Consider the following 19,809-nt stretch of genomic DNA (forward strand, 5'->3'; position numbering starts at 1 on the left):
TATAGCGCCTTTCCCCTGAGACCCTCCGAGCTTTACAGACACCATCTGTCACATACTCCCCAAAGATCGGTTGGCCGTCGGTCTTCCAGTCCTCATTTATTTTAAGAAAGCAGAAACATTCTTTTCACAAAACCATGAGAAGAGTGGATTATTTTTAGCCCTTTTTCCAGTTCTGATGGGACTTTTTAAAATAAAAAAAGTCCACACTTCTTTCCTTTCAAATCATAGATTTAAATAAAACTATAACAGAGTTTCCGCAGAATTCGACCAAGAAGCCTTGAAACACTATTTCTGTCAGTTAAGAAAGCGGTGAACAGAGCTCTTAGAAATCAAACTTGTTTTAGTTTGTTTGATAGCAGTGAAACTAATTTAATTTCACTGAAATTAAATTAATTTCACACTTCATTTTATCTCTAGTAGGTGAAAGTGGCCTTTGAAATGAACGTAATGCAGTTACTTGGGAAATCGATGGGTGTCTAAAGGAATCATTCATTTTTACCAGTTTATATGATATATTATTCAAAAGAATTGTCATCACAGAGAAAAGTATGGCTTATTAAATTTTTGATCTTTCCTTTCAGTTTGATAGATAAATTCATGAAAGGATCACTAGATTTAGACTAGCTTTAGACTACTTTAGACTGGTCCCTACCACCAAAATGAAAGAGATTTATTCTCACACCTAATAAAGAGAATGGAAAGAGTAAAACATATTTTCCAAAATATGCAGTGAAGACCTGATGCCGAGATTTTTAAAATGTACAGCAGGGTAAGTGTTTAAAAAAAAAGAATTAAGACATTTGGGATTTAATTCTTTCCCTTACATATGAAGGTTGGATCACAAAACATTCTTCTTAGTGAAAAAAAAGTAGAACTTTTCTTCACCCATGTCTCATGTTGTTGGCTATGACAAGAATGTAAACTGGCCTGCCTCACATTAGGGAGAAGTCGCAAGATGAGATCTCATTCCCTGGAGAGGCCATGCAGGGTATTCCCAGAGCAAGTGCATCCTTCTGAGCTGTCTGCATGCAAAATAATAGCTGGGTTCCCAGAGTGTTACCTTTTGGTCACCCTGGTTTAGCACCATCATCTGATTTCATAGCCTAAGTAGATCTTTCATATTTCCATCAGTTCTATCACTTCAGAGAGAAATCACATGAATACCTCTGCATATAAATATAATGAGTACCCAAGAGAAGTAATAAGCATGCTCTTCAAAAGGATCAAGAATACTGGAAATTGAGAAGGTTAGCTAATACAATACTTCTGATGACAGAACAGATGCCATCTTTTGAAGGTAGGTATCTCGCTAGTTGATTTATATGCACCATATTTACACGTTGTAACCACACAAGAGTTACACTTGAAAACTGAATAAAATAACACTCAGAGAAGGATCAGATTTTTCACTAAGCCCTGTCAACAGTCCTAAAGTCGTATGCTATCTCTTTAAGTGCTCCTCTTTGTTAAGGATTGGTTATGGCTGAAAGCTTTGTCTTAGATCTCTTCTCTGCTTTCCATCCATCTCAGTGACACACAACGCCTGGAAGAAGTGTTACAGGTGTTTGTTAAGTACAAGGTTGGACTTTCCTTAGTAAACAGGAAACTAAGGATTCAACTCTTCTCACCAGCCATGAAAGGACATGTGATTTCCCCAGTTTCTATTCCACTCAAATTGCAACTTGTCAAATTACAAAGAAATGAACATTCATTTTTAAGGAGCTAAGGTATGTATCTCCTTAGCAAAGTGTATTCCCTCTTCTTTCAAGTTCTGGTCACCTCTTGCAACACAACTAGTGGCTCTTGTTGTCAGACACTTGGTTTCTCTCAGGGTTTTCTCCTCTCGCAGGTGAGCTCACACCAGGTGTGCCAAAGGTGAATTCTCAGATGCACGGAACACACCGGCTGCTCATGCCTTACACTCACTAAAGCTTCTCTTTTCTTCCCACCGTGTTCTCGGCTCATGATGCAAAACCAGCACTGCTTTTATTTTCACAAATATGTCTTTAAAAAAATAGGAATCAGCAAAAGGTTAAACTCACAATGGAGAGAAGAATGGAGAACACAGAGTTAACTCCAGTGTATGAGGACAATAAGGAGACTCTCCTATTGTTCATTGCTCTAAAACAATATTACCATGAAAATATTTACCCTCGGATCATTAGTTAAATCAGAATTAGAGTCTAGAATAGGGAATATAATGAACAACAAAAACTGGCTTATGTTCCTGACATTGGCATTTGTTTGGCAAGATTGGTGATCATGGTTACTGTTCTGAATTAGTGAAAATCAAAACCAGAAATACAGTTGTAGCCAAACACGTCCATATCCTTTTTCATTAAGGGAAATCTAAAAAATGGTAAAATACATATTTCACCAGATAAGGAAGCAAGCCTAACTCCTGTTTGTCTCTGCTTACTTTAAATCTCTGATTCCAAAATTCTTTTTCACGTATGTTTTTGCATTGTGATGATAAAATCTGGATAAGAAAATTATGTTTACCATATGTCTCTCATTGAAATATAAATGTACTATAAATTAAAACAAAGAAAATTGCCTTTAAAACCCAGTTTTAAAACATTGTATATATAATGGACATGGTAAAAGAGCAAATTCAAGTTTTTCTATTTATTACTAAACATATTCCATAGTCAACATCTACTTATAAAGGAAAATTATTTTCCCTCTATGAACCATTATACAAGATTGAATTAGAGGCCCATTTCAGTGTGCTGATCAGATAAAAAACATAATGTAGACATTGCATAAGAAATGAGAATCATGATTCTTCTTCTCCAACGGAACTAAAGGATCTATAAATTACATTCTAATCATTCTGTTCAAATCACAAGGTGTTTAGAAACGCAGTATGGTTCACCCAATTAAGCTCTGCTTATTAGGGAAACAACAGAATAAAACAAAAGAAAACACGATTACAAATTAAAAACATGTTTCATTGCCAGGGGATTTATTTTTCAACTTTGGGGGGGAAAATTACCCTGTGTGGTTCCCAAAACACAATTCAGGTAGTTCAAGATCTCTTTAGGGTTGAAACAATACCAACTCACTGTCAGCTTCGATGCTGGAAGGTGGGAAGGTGAGATGGGAGAAAGAACTGCCTTCACACTGACTTTCTGTAAAATAATTTAATAGAATTTGGAAACTGCATGCTTGTCTAGCCTCAGGGCAAGGTTGCCGCCCCCTGGCTTAAACTACAAACTTGAGCACCAGGGTGGTGAGGGAGGTAGATGTGAGGATTCCGTGACGGGGAATGTGGATTAAGGGAGGGAAAGTGACAGGAAAGCCTATCAAAATACATTAGTGAGAGAGACACTGTACAAAGGAAAGGGATGCTCATTATTAAATTCAAAATAAAGAAACTAAATTTGGCTAAATTTAATTACATGTTTCAGTGAATCACTACCTTTTCTTCTTTTCGATTTATGAATGTATCAAATTAACTATAATTGTGTAGAGGCTGAAAGAAATACTGAAGTAGTTAGATTTAGAAAACAAAAAGGATGGTTAAAACACTGTTACTCTTTCTGGTAACAAAAGGGAGAGCACAATTCAATGCCAGACAGAAAATACGAGAACTCAAAGGTATCTCCCAAAAGATTGAACATAAAATTGAGATTTGTCCCATAACAATCACTATTAATAGCAATGTTTTCTTTGGAAATTATAAAATTACATTTATTTCTTCAGTTTGGAATTTGTACAAAATTCATACAATTTGTGAGAGTCATAGTATATAGGAGCTGGCTCGGAAAATAAATCATCATTAGACTCAGAGGCAAAATTCTTAGACTTTCTAAGTCTGAGTTTTTTCACATCTGAAATAGGATCATAGCAAAGCTAAAGTAGACATTTCATTTAAAGAGCTAGCAAAATGTTGAGCGCTTAATAAGCTTTCAGTAAATGTTAGTTTCCATTCATTATTAGTATTATTGCAACTGACCATCACAGCAAATACACGGTTTGAATATTAATTTAAAGTGAACTAAAGATGTACCTAGGAAGTAAAACTTAGACTAATCATAAAAAACTAAAAAATATGAAATATTAGCATGGAAGAATAATGGACATTGGCAAAAAATATTGCCAAAATCATGGTATAAATAAAGCAGATCATTATGTAGACAGAAGATACATTTTGATAAATAGAGTGAGCTTGAAAATATATTAAGTACAGGGGCGCCTGGGTGACTCAGTTGGTGAAGAGTCCGTGTTTGGCTCAGGTCATGATCTCACAGTTCGTGGGTTCGAGCCCCACCTTAGGCTCTGTGCTGACCACTAACTCAGAGCCTGGAGCCTGTCTTCAGATCCTGTGACTCCTTATCTCTCTGACCCTCCTCTGCTCATGCTGTCTCTCTCTTTCTCAAAAATAAATAAAAAACCTTAAAAAATTAAAAACATATATATATAAAGTACAGTTTTTGAAAACCATATATGACTAATAAGAGAATTAATAAAGTCTTGGGTTGAACGAAGTACAAATTTACCCGTGCTCCAATATTTATGTTTAGTTATTCTAGTTATGAAAGACATATTGATGATTTTGCTCATTTTTATGCAGTGGGAAAGTAGCAAAAATCTAAAGCATACAGGAAAGATTTATGTTCTCTGATGTGCTTTAAGACATTACACAAGTTAGAAACTCATAGGTCACAGCCTACATGGTTTTGGAAAATTAATAATACTGATTTTAAACCACAAGGGAAATCTATGTCATGCTTCTTTTCAGTAGACATTTTTACCATAAAGATACAGGAATTCTTCTCAGTGAAAACTTTTCTGAATCATTCACATAAAGTGACCAAATAGTTTGTTTGTTCTAGCCATCTTTTATTTATTTTCTTAATTAATTTATTTTATAATATTTATTTAAGAGAGACAGAGTGCAAGTGGGGAGAATCACAAAGAGAGGAGACACAGAATCCGAAGCAGGCTCCCAGCTGTCAGCACCGAGCCTGACGCAGGGCTTGAACTCACAAACTGCTAGTTCACGACCTGAGCTGAAGTCAGATGCCTAACTGACTGAGCTACCCAGGCCACCCCACTTCTAGCCATCTTTTAAATATCTCACTATGTCTTGATTCATACAAAGAATGATTGTTTAGAAACTAATATATTGCCATACATTAATTTATGCTTTAATGTTATTGAAATTTTGTAGAAATAGAAGCCACTTTAGAGAAAATGTTCTGGAAAAGTTTAGATTAAGTTTTATATTTTGTTATGATACTGAAAAAGTTATTGTGGCCTTTAAAGTAAAAGAAAATATAATTCATCTAATTACAGATTACAGATTATCAACTGTGAATTTATATCTGATTTCTCCCATTATTACTTAAGAATGTTTTTAGGACTGAATATTTTCCTTCTACACACTGATGTGTGTGCATGTGTGCACCCACTCACCTATATGTGCTATCCCAAGAGAAAGTTCATGAGATGTTTAACATTCTTTCTCTTTACTAGTTTCTTCATCGCTGATTTTTGTATAATATCTTGGGTTTCGGTTTGAATGTAACTATTTAATACCAGGTTCCTTTAAGAGGGTACATTTCCACTAACTGCACCCTCTCTGAATATAATATTTATATATGTATAATGTTTAAAGTATAAATTTATGCTCATGAATTACAATTACCTGATTAAAATTATCTCATGAAATGTAATGATTCTTAGAAAAATAAGAATCAAATAAATGGTGAATTCTTCCAGTCACATGTAGCTCATTCCCTCACCATTAACTTCCACTTATTAGGCACTTCTTTTTCGCTTGTGCTAAATATGCTTTCTCCCCCACCCCTCCCACATTGATTTAATTTCTGGACTGTGGGCTCAAAGTTCAATTTTATTTATGTATTTATGTATTTATTTATTTATTTATTTGAAGTGAACTATTCTTCAACTACCTTCCTAATTTATTCCTAAATATTCATCTAAAAGTCAAGCAACTATGCTCTAATTATCCTTAACATTAAACAGTACATAAAGAACTACTTCCTTTATACTAATATTTACCTAGAACAAATCATAGGCGTGTATGCTCCCTTTTATTTTCGAACATTCTTGCAGTTTCTTGGATGTGCAGTCTCTCTCATTTATTTATTTGAAGCCAACTGTCATCATCATAAATTCAGCAAAAGGGAGCCATATGGTTTCATGAACAAAAATGACTTAATTGCTTTGTGAGATAAAGTTCAGATAAGGGAAGAGAATATTATCAAATCTCAAAATGTTTAAAAGATCTTCTGATAAGTAGACATAATTCAACTTTTTGAACTTAGATAAATAATGAGAAACCGTAGTCAAAACAGCAGGACAAAAAGAAAAATATCACCCTTGATCTCTGAATTTCTTCTGCTACTTATTAGCACTATGTCAGCTGATATTCAGATTAACTGGCCACATAGATCATCTGACCCTTGACACAGATAAATAGTCACTTGACAACACAGGCGCTTAATTTGGAGATTTTTCCCCTGTGGTAAAAATGACTGCTTAGGAATCCTTAGGATAACACAACAAACTTATTTAACCAAATACTTCCATTTAAAAATAGCAGATTCTAAGACATTAAATGGAAGCAGATATTAACATTAAGAACTCTTCATCTGTCTCATGAACATTCTCGCATCTAATAAAGTTTAAACTAATATCAAGTTAGTAACTTACACATCTGTTTAACATATAATGAAATAAGGACTGTAGATACCAGAATATATTTTTCTAATTAGGAATAAAAATTCTGTAATTCAAAAGATGCCTGTGAATTTTTTTAAAAAATCTGACTTTTTAACACAGCGTATTGAAAAGATATTGGAGGATTCTGCAATTTTGGAGAAAATTTTTATCAGTATGTTGAACTACTCTGCACTGAGTAGGGAAATTAGCAATTAAGACAGACCTCATGACTGTAGAAAAAAATGAATAATTCCATTCCTTATTATTAATGTAGATGTGATAAAAATAATAGAAGATTAAGTTGTGCCTTTAGAAAACCTCTGATATGTGTAATTTCTAAAAATACAACAGAGAAAACCCTTGTGCACTAACAAGCAGAAAAAATGCTCCAATTTTCCCCCTTTACAATGTCTGGGAAATAGCTGCTGACCAGCATGGGTCAGATTACAATCTGAGGGGGAAGAACAATTACGATGGTTTGTTTCCTTCACTTTCTGGAAGGTCTTCTCTGATGTTCTTCCAATGAATTCATACGGTGTCTTCCATTTTCTAAGTATTTTATAGAAAATGGCATTTGTATAGTGGGAATTTTGTGCAATGTGCTATAAATATCGGCATGACATCTTCAGAAAAGATCCTTTAGCAAAGACTATCAATATTTCTTTAGCCACGTGTTCTATGAACATTAAAATAGCACTTCTAATTCTGCATTCTTTGTAAGAAGCCATCTTGTTGCCAATAGGTTAACGAAGTCAAATACTAGTAATTTATACTCAGGCATCTTTGGTTTGGAAATTGTTTCTAACGATAATATCGGTCAGCCTTTAATCAATTATCTCTACATGGATAAATCTCTTAAGTGACAAAAAACTTGTTTCCCTTATTTTCAATGAAATAATTAGTTATCCCCCAAATATCTATGTTATGTTTTCTAACAGTAAGATGATTGGAACTCAAGACATTTACTCTATTAAGTACTAATAATTTTATAATCTCTGGTACCAATTAATAACCAATATAAGCAATCAATTATGATGTATATATCTGAGTGTTCATTTCAACTGGCTTCACACTCTAGATTGATATATATTTAAAAGTTTCCTACCAATAATGGCTTTATCAACCAAACTTATTAGACATGCACATAATAATGTAGCTACCTATATACTCTGCTGCTAACTCAAAGTTTAAGAGCATATATGAATAATCTTACCTTTTTCCAGTCGACTAGCATTTGTGAATTTATCTAAAACTCCCTTAAATCATCTACACATCCTCAATATTAAAAAAAAAATGAATCTAAGTTAAATGGGTGTCACCTAGAGTAAGTGGAAAGTCTCTGTGCGTTCTCTAGTTCTATTCAGCAGAAAGACCGTTTATTCCTGTCTTAACATACGCCAGGTCCCATCACCTAATAGAGCCTCACACAGTCATTGTCAGTAAGTACCATTACACTCATTAATGTATGGCTAAAATATGAACTACTGCGTCAGAGCCAATTTTTTTTTAATGTTTTTGTTTATTTTTGAGAGAGAGAGAGAGAGAGACAGAGGGAGGGATACAGGAGGGGGAGAGAGAAAGAGGGGGGACATGCACCGGGAAGGGGCAGAGAGGGGAGACACAGGATCCGAAGCAGGGCTCTCACCCACAGACCATGAGATCGTGACCTGAGCTGAAGTTGGACGCTTGACCCATTGGGTGCTCCAATCAGAAATCAGATTCAAGACATGAATCTAGTTTTCCAAATGATTTCTTCTTAGAATTCATATTTCCAGAATGTAAATATTTATTCTATTTATTTATCCTCCTTGTTTCAATTAAGTATAAGAAACTTAAGTATAGAAACTTTAAATTCTATGTTTTCTGTAGCAATAACTATGTTTCTCTATCTTATATTTAAGCATCAATTATAACTGGAATTTAATTTCATAGTTAAAACCTCTGAAATCTATTTTCTTGACTGGACTACAAAATTCAGTGAAAAGTTGAAATCTCTGTCTTTTAATCTGAATTTTTACCTTAATACGCTTAGAAATTATGCCACAACTTCATTTGAAGAAAAATGGATATTAGAGTCTTATTAAAAAAAAGAACTTTATAATGTTTCTTGGACATTAAACAATTCTCTGACAAAACAACATTTTGACGACTTGAATACAAATGAGTCAGAAACATACGGATTGAATTTTCTTTGACGTATAAGTGGGTTTGAATAGAAAGAAAAAAAAAGTCATTGGCAAAATTCATTCTCTGTATTGCCAAACCTAAAATGTCTGAAAACATAGGATTTTTAAAAAGACATTCTAATGAACCCAAAAATACTCTCTTTGTTTTTCCATCTCTATAAACTCAAGTTTGAAAAAAGAATTAATTTATTTGGAAGGTTTAAACTATATAAAGCATCAAACAGTGGGAAATTATAACGTTGGGGGGAAACTCTTAGTCTTAAAAGCTCTGTTAAGTTGCTATCTGTGTAATAAGCCCTGTATGTATATATGTATAAAGGATAACAATACTACAGGTTTATTAACAATTTTACCAAAGACCTAATAAGTCAAATGATTAGTGTGTTTTTATAACTTGGTTAGCTGAAAAAATCTTAGAACGAATTATAAGACAGACCTACGCCTACTTATTTGCTATTAATAAAGAGAGCTTATCTTATCACAGAAGTCTATTAACAACCATGAGACGATGCTTGAGAACTTTGAAACTGATTTTATACAAGTGGACACATGTCTGGAATCTCTAGATTAGACCATTAAGAAGCAGCAGTGTTTCTTTATGGTTTGCCTGCTTATATGTTTCCTTAAGTTTGCTGACACAAATGTGTGGAGTTGAGGGAATTATTCTGTATGAAAAATGAAATCAATAGAACATCCTTAAACTCTCCTGCCAAAATAATGGCAGTTCATTTGTCAAATTTCTAAAAAGAATATTTCATAAACTGACATATTTTTCACAGTTCCTCTGAGGAATCATAATGCTACTTTTGATTTCAACAGTGTTTTTGACTTCCAAAATACATTTCAGCCTCTTTACCCTTTTTTTTTTTTTCAGGAGAAGGATCATCAAAATCTAATAATATACATCACTTGTTTTCTCCTCACCTTATGACTGAAACTGTTTTAACTCCTGTACTGTGAGTTGGGTACAAAACTCTGCTCCTGTGTTACACCAGACTGACTCAGTGCATAATCACCCAAAAGTTATAGTTTGGAATGTCTTCTTAAGAGTAGCACGTTCAGTGGCAGGTTGTGTATAAAAGTTTTTTAAGTCACAGACTCATTCAGTGATCATACAGGACAAATTTTTAATACCTACCCACAAACTTCATTGTACCATGCACAGAGGGTGCAACTGTGAAGGAGAAATATACTTCCTATGACCTCATGAAACCAACATTCATATGATGGTGTTGCTGTGATTGATTAAAGCAGCAAGTCTGGTTCTTTTATGACGTGTGATCAAGCAACAAGAATATATTATACATACGTGAGATTTAATTTTCCTTCCATGATTTGTCTCCAAATCGGTTTCCTAATAGCATTTGCAGTCGTATTTCATACATGGCTGTTGTTCTGGCCAACTCTCAACTATTGACTTTTTCCACACTATATTATGTGATTTGTCATTCTATGCATTTCCTCACATTCCTTCCTCATCTAGGAAAGAATTCTGTCTTCCTGTTCTCACCACTACCACATATACCCCCACAATCCCCTCTTCTCATCTCCATTTCTTGAAATCTTATTGAATTGACCTGGCTTAAAATTCACATAAACCACCATTCTTTTGGTTCTGACCTATTTGAAATAAATCCTCTCTCTCTTCAATTTTCCTGTAGTGTCATGATTTTACTACTAATTTTAGCATTTAAAATGCTTTATTTTTTTCTAAAATTTCCTACATATGTCTGTCTCCCAGATTACATTGCCCTTTAACATGTTGTCTTTCATGTATAGGTCCTCAATAATTTTATGCCAAACAAATGAATAAGTGGATAATCAATAAATGAATTTGAAAGCAGGCTTTCCTAAGTGTCATCCAATCATGACTGACAATTACTCTTGCTGAGAAGTAAACATTTTCAGAATCCATTACTGTAAATTAAAGATGGTTTGCTTCGTTTGAAGCAATATCGCCATATCATGTTGAGCACATCAGCAGTAGTAATGAATGAAGTAATAATAAACTGAATCATCTGGTTATTCATATTTATAGAGAAATGTCACAAGTATATTCTCCATAAGGTCACAGTTAATAAAACTAAGGGACCAGGAGGACCACTTGCTTTCCAAAGGCCAAGCACCCTATAGCTCTGGTTAAAATCTGTTTTAAGTATTGCTTAAAGGCACAAAGCCTGCTTGCCTAGCACATTTAACCATTTTCATATTTTAATATTAGACAATATTAAACAGATAAAGAAAAGCAACAAAGGCTGTATGTGACCTAACTCTTAAATAAAGGATTTGGAAACCTTTGGAAAAAATGAAATATTAATTTATTTTAGGCTCAAAAACAATCTTCCCATATTATTAAATAATACAACAATAATTTAAAGTAAAATTACTCTAACACATAAGAGAAGTAAATCAAAGAGTGGGAGGAAACTACAAAATATAAAGTAGTTCGTGGGGAGTAAAACATAAATTGAAAGCAAGAAAGAAGCCAATTTATATAAATAGTGAAGTAAAGAGAACCAATACAGAAGGAGGAGTGAAAAAAACAAAAGAGAGAAATTTCAGAAATTTCAAGTGGGGTGCAAATGGGTAGGGAATGAAAAGGAAACAGACTGATCATATTTCATAGATCTCTTGAATTGTTTAGTTAGACATTGCAAGCATCTCCCTAGGGAGAAGACTGGGAGAAACACATACCACTAATTTAATTTCTCTTGTTTGGGCCACATACCAGGGAAGAAATGACTGCTCACCCCCACAGTGCTGATTTCCCAGTCACATTTCTGACCATAAATGTACAGTAGTTTAACATTGTAAGAATTCTTGGAAGATTATTTAAATATGTACTTTCTCAGTCTACATTTATAATGCTTGAACTCTAAAAATCCTTGATGCTAACCTCAAAGCTAATTGAAAAATAACCTATACCTCAAAATTTTTTGAACTGTGTAAAAAAATTAATTCAGCACTGTAATTAAAATCTATGAAAAAGTCTAGATTTGGTGGGAAAAATAGCTGAAACTCTTTGATAACACTGAGAACTCTCTTTTACTAGATCAAGATCTGAGGATGAACTCTGTAATACATTTAGTTTGTCAATTTCATTTCATATGTGCAATCCTTGGGGAACCAACATTGGTTATAGTATCATTCTTCAGCTATGAATCTGGATATATACGTAACACAACATCACTGTGAAGTCCTAATGGTTCTAGAGATGAACCCCCTTGAAAGAGACCCAAGTCAGACCCAACTTTTACTTAACTGTATTTTTTACACAAGGCTGTAGCATAATACAGCTAAAAGGAATGAGTAGGGCAGACTCTAGGGTGAATGTGTATATTGCCTGATTCTGCTGAAAAGTAAAAGAATAAAACTTAAGTAAGGTACCTGCTTTAATTAGTCATCCTTTTATAATTACCCTCCCTCGGCCTGGCCCTAACATCCACAGGGTGTAAGGCACAATGTAGCCCACTTTGTATATTCCTAAATATACCACTTTACCTCAGCATCTAGCCAACCACATGCCACACAATTGCTCAATGAATACTGGTAAGCATAAAAATAACTTCTGGAGCTTCTTCAAAATGAAGATTTCCTACAGACCCCCCCCTCCCTACCCCCAACTTAACAGGTGACCCTGGAGCTGTTGTCTTTGACCAAATATTGGAATATGTTAATTCCAAACGATGTTATTTTCTGCAGTAGTTCATGACTCTTTTGTTCTATCCCCATCCTCCCTTCTCCCCTGTATTACTGGTAGTTCCTTTGCCTGTTTCCCTAGCACCATTATGTGTGTGTGTGTGTGTGTGTGTGTGTGTGTTATTTTTGAGATATCTTTTATATACATTTATATATTTATTTCAACATACAGTTCTATAAATACATACAAACTATATAGTTGTATAACTACCATCATAATCAAGACATAGATCCATAGCATGTTGTATATAGCTTTCTTTTTCAGGTTCTTATAGTAGTGCAATTTTTTGCACACAGTTCTTCAGTACTAGATTAAAAACTCTTTGAGAGCCAGGAACAATAAATAATTCTACTTTACCCCATTCTCCCCACCACAGAGGCTGGAAATAAATATGTGTTGAGTAAATATGTTTATAAATCAATTAACCAATTGATATATTGTACTATGCTATGGCAGGTGTGATCTTGCATATTGGAGGCATAAAACATATCTTGGTTAAATTGTATAGAAAACTGTAACTCTCAGAGTATCAAAACTAGTACCATGAAAAATATTTGAAATGCATTGCTTACCATCTCCTGTTTCTGCACAGAGCTGTAAACCCAAATTATTCTGTGGATTAATTACCCAATGATTGCTGGTCACAGTGATATCAAAGACAAGCCAACCCACATCTAAAGCTTGGGTCTTTCTTGTATCTAACAGGAACAAATCTGCATCCCTAGGAAGAAAAAAAACAACAAAAAAGTTAAAAGTGTGAAGGAAATTCATCATTTCCTATACTTAAGTGAAAACATTCTAAAAGCACTCTTTAAAATGACAAAAGTTAAAAGAAATAAAAGTTAATTAAAGAACAAGAGGAACAAGTGACTCCACTGACGGTAAATAAGATACAGAACCTTTTATTGTTGGGCTCCAAACCCAAATCAGGTGCAGATTAATAATATATGAAAGTAATTTCCATTTTCCTGCTCCTCACTGGCTTTACAAACTGCCTTTGTGGTCTAGATTTGGTCTCTGATCAGTGTTCCCTGAAACCACTGACTGTATATAGCCTTCATTGGCAAGTTCACACCGGCAAGGATTAAACTGAAATGAAGTGGAAATGAAAGGAACTTCTCTAATTTGGATGATGACTGTGGGTTATTAAAAGAATGGAACACAGGGAGGTTGTGATGCAAGCATCTGTTTTAGGGATGGTTTTTCCCTATTATTCATTTTTATTACATTTTTCCCATTTTTATAATATATTTTTCAATTTTTTAATTTCATTCCATTTTGATTATATAATTATTTTATGGGCACAAACAGCCAAGAGAGGGTCTCAGACCACACCATTGGATCAGAAGGTGAATTCCAGGGGCACCTGGGTAGCTCAGTTGGCTGGGCATCCCACTTCAGCTCAGGTCATGATCTCACACTCATGAGTTCAAGCCCTGCGTCAAGCTCTGTGCTGACTGCTCAGAGCCTGGAGCCTGCTTCGGATTCTGTCTTCCTCTCTCTCTCTCTGCTCCTCCCCAACTCTCACTATGTCTCTCTCTCTCAAAAATAAATAAACATAATTTAAAGAAGGTGAATTCCAGGAACCAAGCATCAAGTGCACTCTGACTTTAACATCCTCTGCCTACGCAAGACCCCTGGGGACAGTAACGGCGATAATCACGAACTTGTTGTTTGAGAATAATCTCCACAGTGATTGACATTGATCAATCTTAACTTTAGCATTAAATTTCCAAATTCATGAATATTTGTTGAATTAGAGTGAATTGGTTTATTTATTATTTCCTTACTACTGGCAGCCTCAGAGATAAATGGTACCTATTTCCAACCATTAATCTTGACGACAGCTCTTTCATACTGATGAAATGGAAGGTCAGGTAGGTTAACGGTAAAACATTAGAACTTCTTCAAAGCAGAATAGAAATAGACTATTATGCATTTTTATGACCTTTTATACTGTGCTGAATCTAAGGGCATTATGTATCTGAGGAAAGTCAAAGCTATGTCCTATCGGCTTTGTTAAATACGTTTCCACTGTATTTGCCACTTATTTACATCCCACCAGACACTTAGAAATGGCTTAGAAAATGTAAAAAGCAAATTTTGAATAAAATCAAATCATGTATATATTATTTCTTAAGAAAAATATTATAATTGAGAATTTATTTTTAACAGAGGTGAAGATTCTCAATGTTTTGGAAGCGACATCTTCATTTCTTTATTTCAACTTGATTTATTCCATTCTTTTCTTTAACCTAGGAAAGTTAAAATAAATGCATTATGATTATTTAAATCATCTATCTGTACTACTCCCACTATGCAATTTTCATTCTCCTTCACAACTTTATTATTTTATTTTTAAAAATTTTTTAATGTTTTTATTTTATTTTTGAGAGGGAGAGAGAGGGTGCAAATGAGGAGAACCAAAGAGAGAAGGAGACACAGAATCTGAAGCAGGCTTCAGGCTCTGAGCTGTCCACACAGAGCCTGATGTGGGGCTTGAACTTATGGACTGTGAAATCATGACCTGAGCTAAAGTCAGACGCTCTATCAACTGAACTACCCAGGCACCTCTCTCCTTCACAATTTTAATCATAATGTTTACCAAAGGAGGGTTCCAGGCACCTTTTCATTTCTAACATAGAACTCAGTTTGAGATACCAAAGACATATGACAAGCATATACTATAATGCAGTGAAAATACACAATTAGTTCCCACTTGAATTTTAAGAACCCATTATATTCATAGTGGGAAGGGATCAAATTGTCCCTCTTCTTCCTAACTTGGAAAACTCACCAAGTAAACAGAATCCAAGAAAATACAAATTATCACTAAATTCTTGAGATATTTGATGTGTCTTTGTGACAGGATTATTAGAATTAGTTTAATCACATTTTTAGCTCTTAAACAGAAGGAGTTGTCCTACAGCTTGGGGAATACTCAAACACTACCGTGCTGTCAAAACTGCTTTCATTTGCAATATGGTACATGTTCTACTGAACTCCGCATAGCATTTAATGTCATCCCTTTGCATGATATAAACAGACACTTAAAAAACAAAAAATGAACAAAAAGGTAAAATTTGAGAGCAATCTCCACTGATCAATAAAGATCTTCAGGTAGTTATTCAGGTATCATATTTTCAATTATTTTTACATTATGCTACTTTTCCAGAAAAAAACCCAAACTATCCATGGCCAGCTCCCCAAATTTTCAAGCATGTCTGTGAGGAAAATGGTTTCAGTTTTAATGAGATATTTAGAAAAAGCACCAGCCAGAGGATTCAATAAGCCTTAAATATACAAATCTCAGAGATACAACTTGAAATTCTTTGGAGGGTAAATCTAAATACATAGTATGGTTGGAAAATCCATCCATGTTTAGTTCCCCCCTGAAAAGTAATGAATTTCCATTGTTTTTATAAACTCAATGATTTCCTATTCCTATTCAGAGCTATTTTATTTTTGACTGATCAATTCTATGTTTTAATTTCCCCTCTGTCCTTTTATAGAAACTCTTCTGCATTACTTACAGCCAATAGAATATGCTTTGGAAACATCAAGTCTATTACTAATCAACGCAATGGTAACAATTCTACAATTGCCACTGGTGTAGGACCTTTTGTAACAGTCTCTTAAAAATAAACTTCTACCCATTCTGTCGAAAATTAGATGTGATTTCTTTTGAAGTATAAAATTACTCCACTAAAGAATGGAACTTACATCACTCGAAATACTAGATATAATAACTATGTCCTATGAACAGTATAAAATCAACTTGTTAAAATTGCCTCATCTTACTATTTTTACCTGATGTTTTTATAGAAATTCTTGAAATGTCTAATAAAAGATATTTGAAAATATTAATTCATTTAAAAGAAATATTGTAGACAGAAAATATATGTGTAAGAAAATATACGTATTTGTAGAAGAAACCCATAATAGAATTCTTTTTTTTAATGCTTTTATTTACTTTTGAGAGACAGAGAGAGACAGTGCGAGCAGGGGAGGGTCAGAGAGAGAGGGAGACACAGAATCTGAAGCAGGCTCCAGGCTCTGAGCTAGCAGTCAGCACAGAGCCCAATGCGAGGCTGGAACCCACGAACTGTGAGATCATGACCTGAGCCGAAGCCAGATGCTTTAACCGACCTAGCCACCAAGGCGCCAAAATAGAATTCTCATATATTTTTTACAATTATAATAATGAAACCAAAACTACAACCTGCATGCTAGCAAAGGCAATAAAGTCCATTTACATATATGTATAAAAGCAAATATTTCAGAATGGTAATGTTAGTTCCTAAGGTTGTCATAACAAGTACCATAAGGGCACCTGGTGGCTCAGTCGGTTAGGCATCTGACTCTTGATTTCAGCTCAGGTCATGGTCTCACAGTTTATGAGTTTGAGATTCACACTGGGCTCTGCACTAGCATTGCAGAACCTGATTGAGATTCTCTCTGCCTCTCCCCTGCTCATGTGAGCTCTCTCCCCCACCTCCCCCCTTCTTCTCCCCTCTCCCCCTCTCTCCCCCCCTCCCCCTCTCTTGCTATCTCATTCTCTCTTGTAAATAAATAAACTTAAAAAAAAAACTGCCATAGACTGGTTGTATTAAACCACAGAAATTTATACTCTCACGGTTCTGGGGGCCAGAAGTCCAAGTCAAGATGGCTGCCGTCAGTGGCATGGGTTCTTTTAACCATGTTCTGCTCCAGGCCTGTCTCCTTGTCTTGTGGATGATGATCTTGTGTCTTCCTGTCATCTTACCTCTGTGTATGTGACTGTGTCCAAATGTCCTCTCTTTATAAGGCAACCCTAATTGCCTTATTTAATTTAATTATCTTTTCAAAAACCCTATCCCTAAATAAGGTCAGCATTCTGAAGTGCTGGAAGCTTGGACTTCAATATATGAATTGGGGGAGAAGGGGAGGCACAAATCAGCCCATAACACTATAATAAAATATTTTGCAAGGCATAAATTATTCTGGATGTGAATGTTCTATGTTTATTTTGCTATAGCAATTATCAACATTGAATTTTTTTCAAAAACAAATATGTGAAAGTAAATTTATCTTGATGGAAATAATTGATAGTTACCAAAATTTGCATTTTTCTTTTTCAGATAGAATTTGATTATTTGTCTAGACTACGACACAAATCAGCATAGTAATTTCTTATACAGCTAAATGAAGTCATCACACAGGTATATTTAACAGAGAAAGGATTTGTAGCATGCATACCAACCTCTTGCATGTGAAATAAGTATATTAAAAATAATTGGTCAAAGTTGAAAAATAATATGCACATATATAGATACATTTATAGTTCCGTACAAACACATTTGAGTGGATTTTACTTTAATCATGACCAGAGGTTTGAACATATCATGGGAAATTGGTGGGCTGCAGATACAGATTTGCAAGGGCGCTTTTCATTTTACTGAGAGAGGGAAGAGTTTTGAAAATGCACCTTTGGAGTCTCAAAATACCAGAAGGGTAGGTACGTCACTATATAGACTGAGCAGCAGGGACCAGAATTCAGCAAACTTTGAACTGTCATCATTTTACAACTCATCTGAAAATATAGATTGATGGAATGAAAAAATTGAGGCTATATATTTCATAATATGATGACAGAAGAAACTAAACCTTAATTTTATCATCATTATATAACTATCAGTGTAATGTAATGAAAAAAGGATTCAGGGATCAGACAGGTCTTGAACAATTAGGAATTCCTTAGCTTCAGTTTCCACAATGCTTTAAATATAGTATGATAAATCCTGCCTTAAAAGATTTTGTAAAGACCAAAATGTAATATGATCTGAATATCTATCTAAATGAGAAGCAAACCATCGGTGAATTTTAACATTCTTTTTCCTAAAATTTTAAAAGAAATCAAATTATTAAATTATAAAATTAATTAAAATATTAAACAATCCAATTATTCCTTATGATTACTGAGGCAGTTGCAGGACAAGACCCCAGTTTCACCCATATTTCATTTTCTGGACACTTTCTCGTATATCATGGCAGCTCCCTTCAGTCCCAAACTGTATTTTGACTGCTCCCCTTATACTAGAAGACCACTGGTTTTTGGATTGGAATACTAAAAGCATGAGCTGAACCACCAGCATAAAACAAGATAGTAGAGTTGGAGCTAAGGAATGACCTGAGATATTTTATAGATCTATTTACCCGTCCATTCATTTATTCACTCTTTCAATTTAACATTTATTGACTCCTAGTGTGTGTTTTATACTATATCAGTTTAACTCAACTGCAGCTACCCTATAAGGTTCTGGACCTGGGTTGGCCACAAAGGAAATCTGGTTAATATTTGGAAAGTAAAAGTGAAGCAGTAGCCTTATTTATGCTTGGAAGACTCTTGCATGATGAAGTGTTATTACAGCTTAGGCATACTGTCAAGATTTGCTGGTTCCCCTTATTGGTGTAGGGCAGCTGTTTCAGATCCCACTGAAATCTCCTTATTCAGTTCCTCTGAATTAGCATCAGGCATCTGTACACATCTATGAGGAAAGATTTGGTAGCTAGGAAAACATCTGCATCATTGAAATTGGAGGCTTGAAGATGGGTTCCAATTTGTCCTAAGGCTACCAGACAATCCTCACAGGTTCTACTTTGTTCTTTTTCCTAACACCCATCTTTTCCTCAAGTCTTCCCTGAGGACCTCAACCCCAGCACCAAATGCGGAGCAACAGCCTTACATAGCCTGTTAAACTATCTCCCACAATTGCATAAAGTCAAATCCCTACTATAAGTCCTTACAGTATCATTATCCAGAGGGATTAGACAGCTACCTTGTGTTTGGTCAATTATATTGACGTACTTACATCATAGGAGGGCAGTACTTGTCCTCACTGGAATAGGCACTCTGGATATAAATTTTCCTTCTCTGCCCATGAGGTTTCTGCCAAAATCACTACCCATGCACTTACAGAATGCCTTATTAACTGTCATGGACTTTTAATGCTGTTTCTGATCAAAAAGCTGATTTAACAGCAAATAAAGTCAGAGTGGCTCAGGCCACAGAATTCTCTTGTCTCAACACGGTTCCCATCACCTTGCAGCAGATGGCCTGGCAGGACAGTGGAATGACCTGTGTGAAGACTCACTTGTGCCACCAGTTGGTTGTCAGTATCTTGTGCAAATGGACTGATAGCTTCAGGAAGCTAAATATGCTCTAAATCAGCAACCAATATAAGACTG

General features: G+C 34.8%; 1 protein-coding gene across 1 annotated transcript in view; it reads right to left on the reverse strand.

The window, feature by feature from the left end:
- The window catches only part of BMP5 (bone morphogenetic protein 5), a 111,502-nt gene that overhangs the window by 22,782 nt on the left and 68,911 nt on the right, over positions 1-19,809 (reverse strand). Inside the window, exon 3 of the mRNA XM_029944555.1 lies at positions 13,155-13,303. Coding sequence (XP_029800415.1) covers positions 13,155-13,303 — 149 coding nt within the window. The remainder of the gene's footprint in view (positions 1-13,154; positions 13,304-19,809) is intronic.

The sequence above is a fragment of the Suricata suricatta genome, chromosome 7 (assembly GCF_006229205.1).
Source record: "Suricata suricatta isolate VVHF042 chromosome 7, meerkat_22Aug2017_6uvM2_HiC, whole genome shotgun sequence".
Classification (NCBI taxonomy): Eukaryota; Metazoa; Chordata; class Mammalia; order Carnivora; family Herpestidae; genus Suricata; species Suricata suricatta.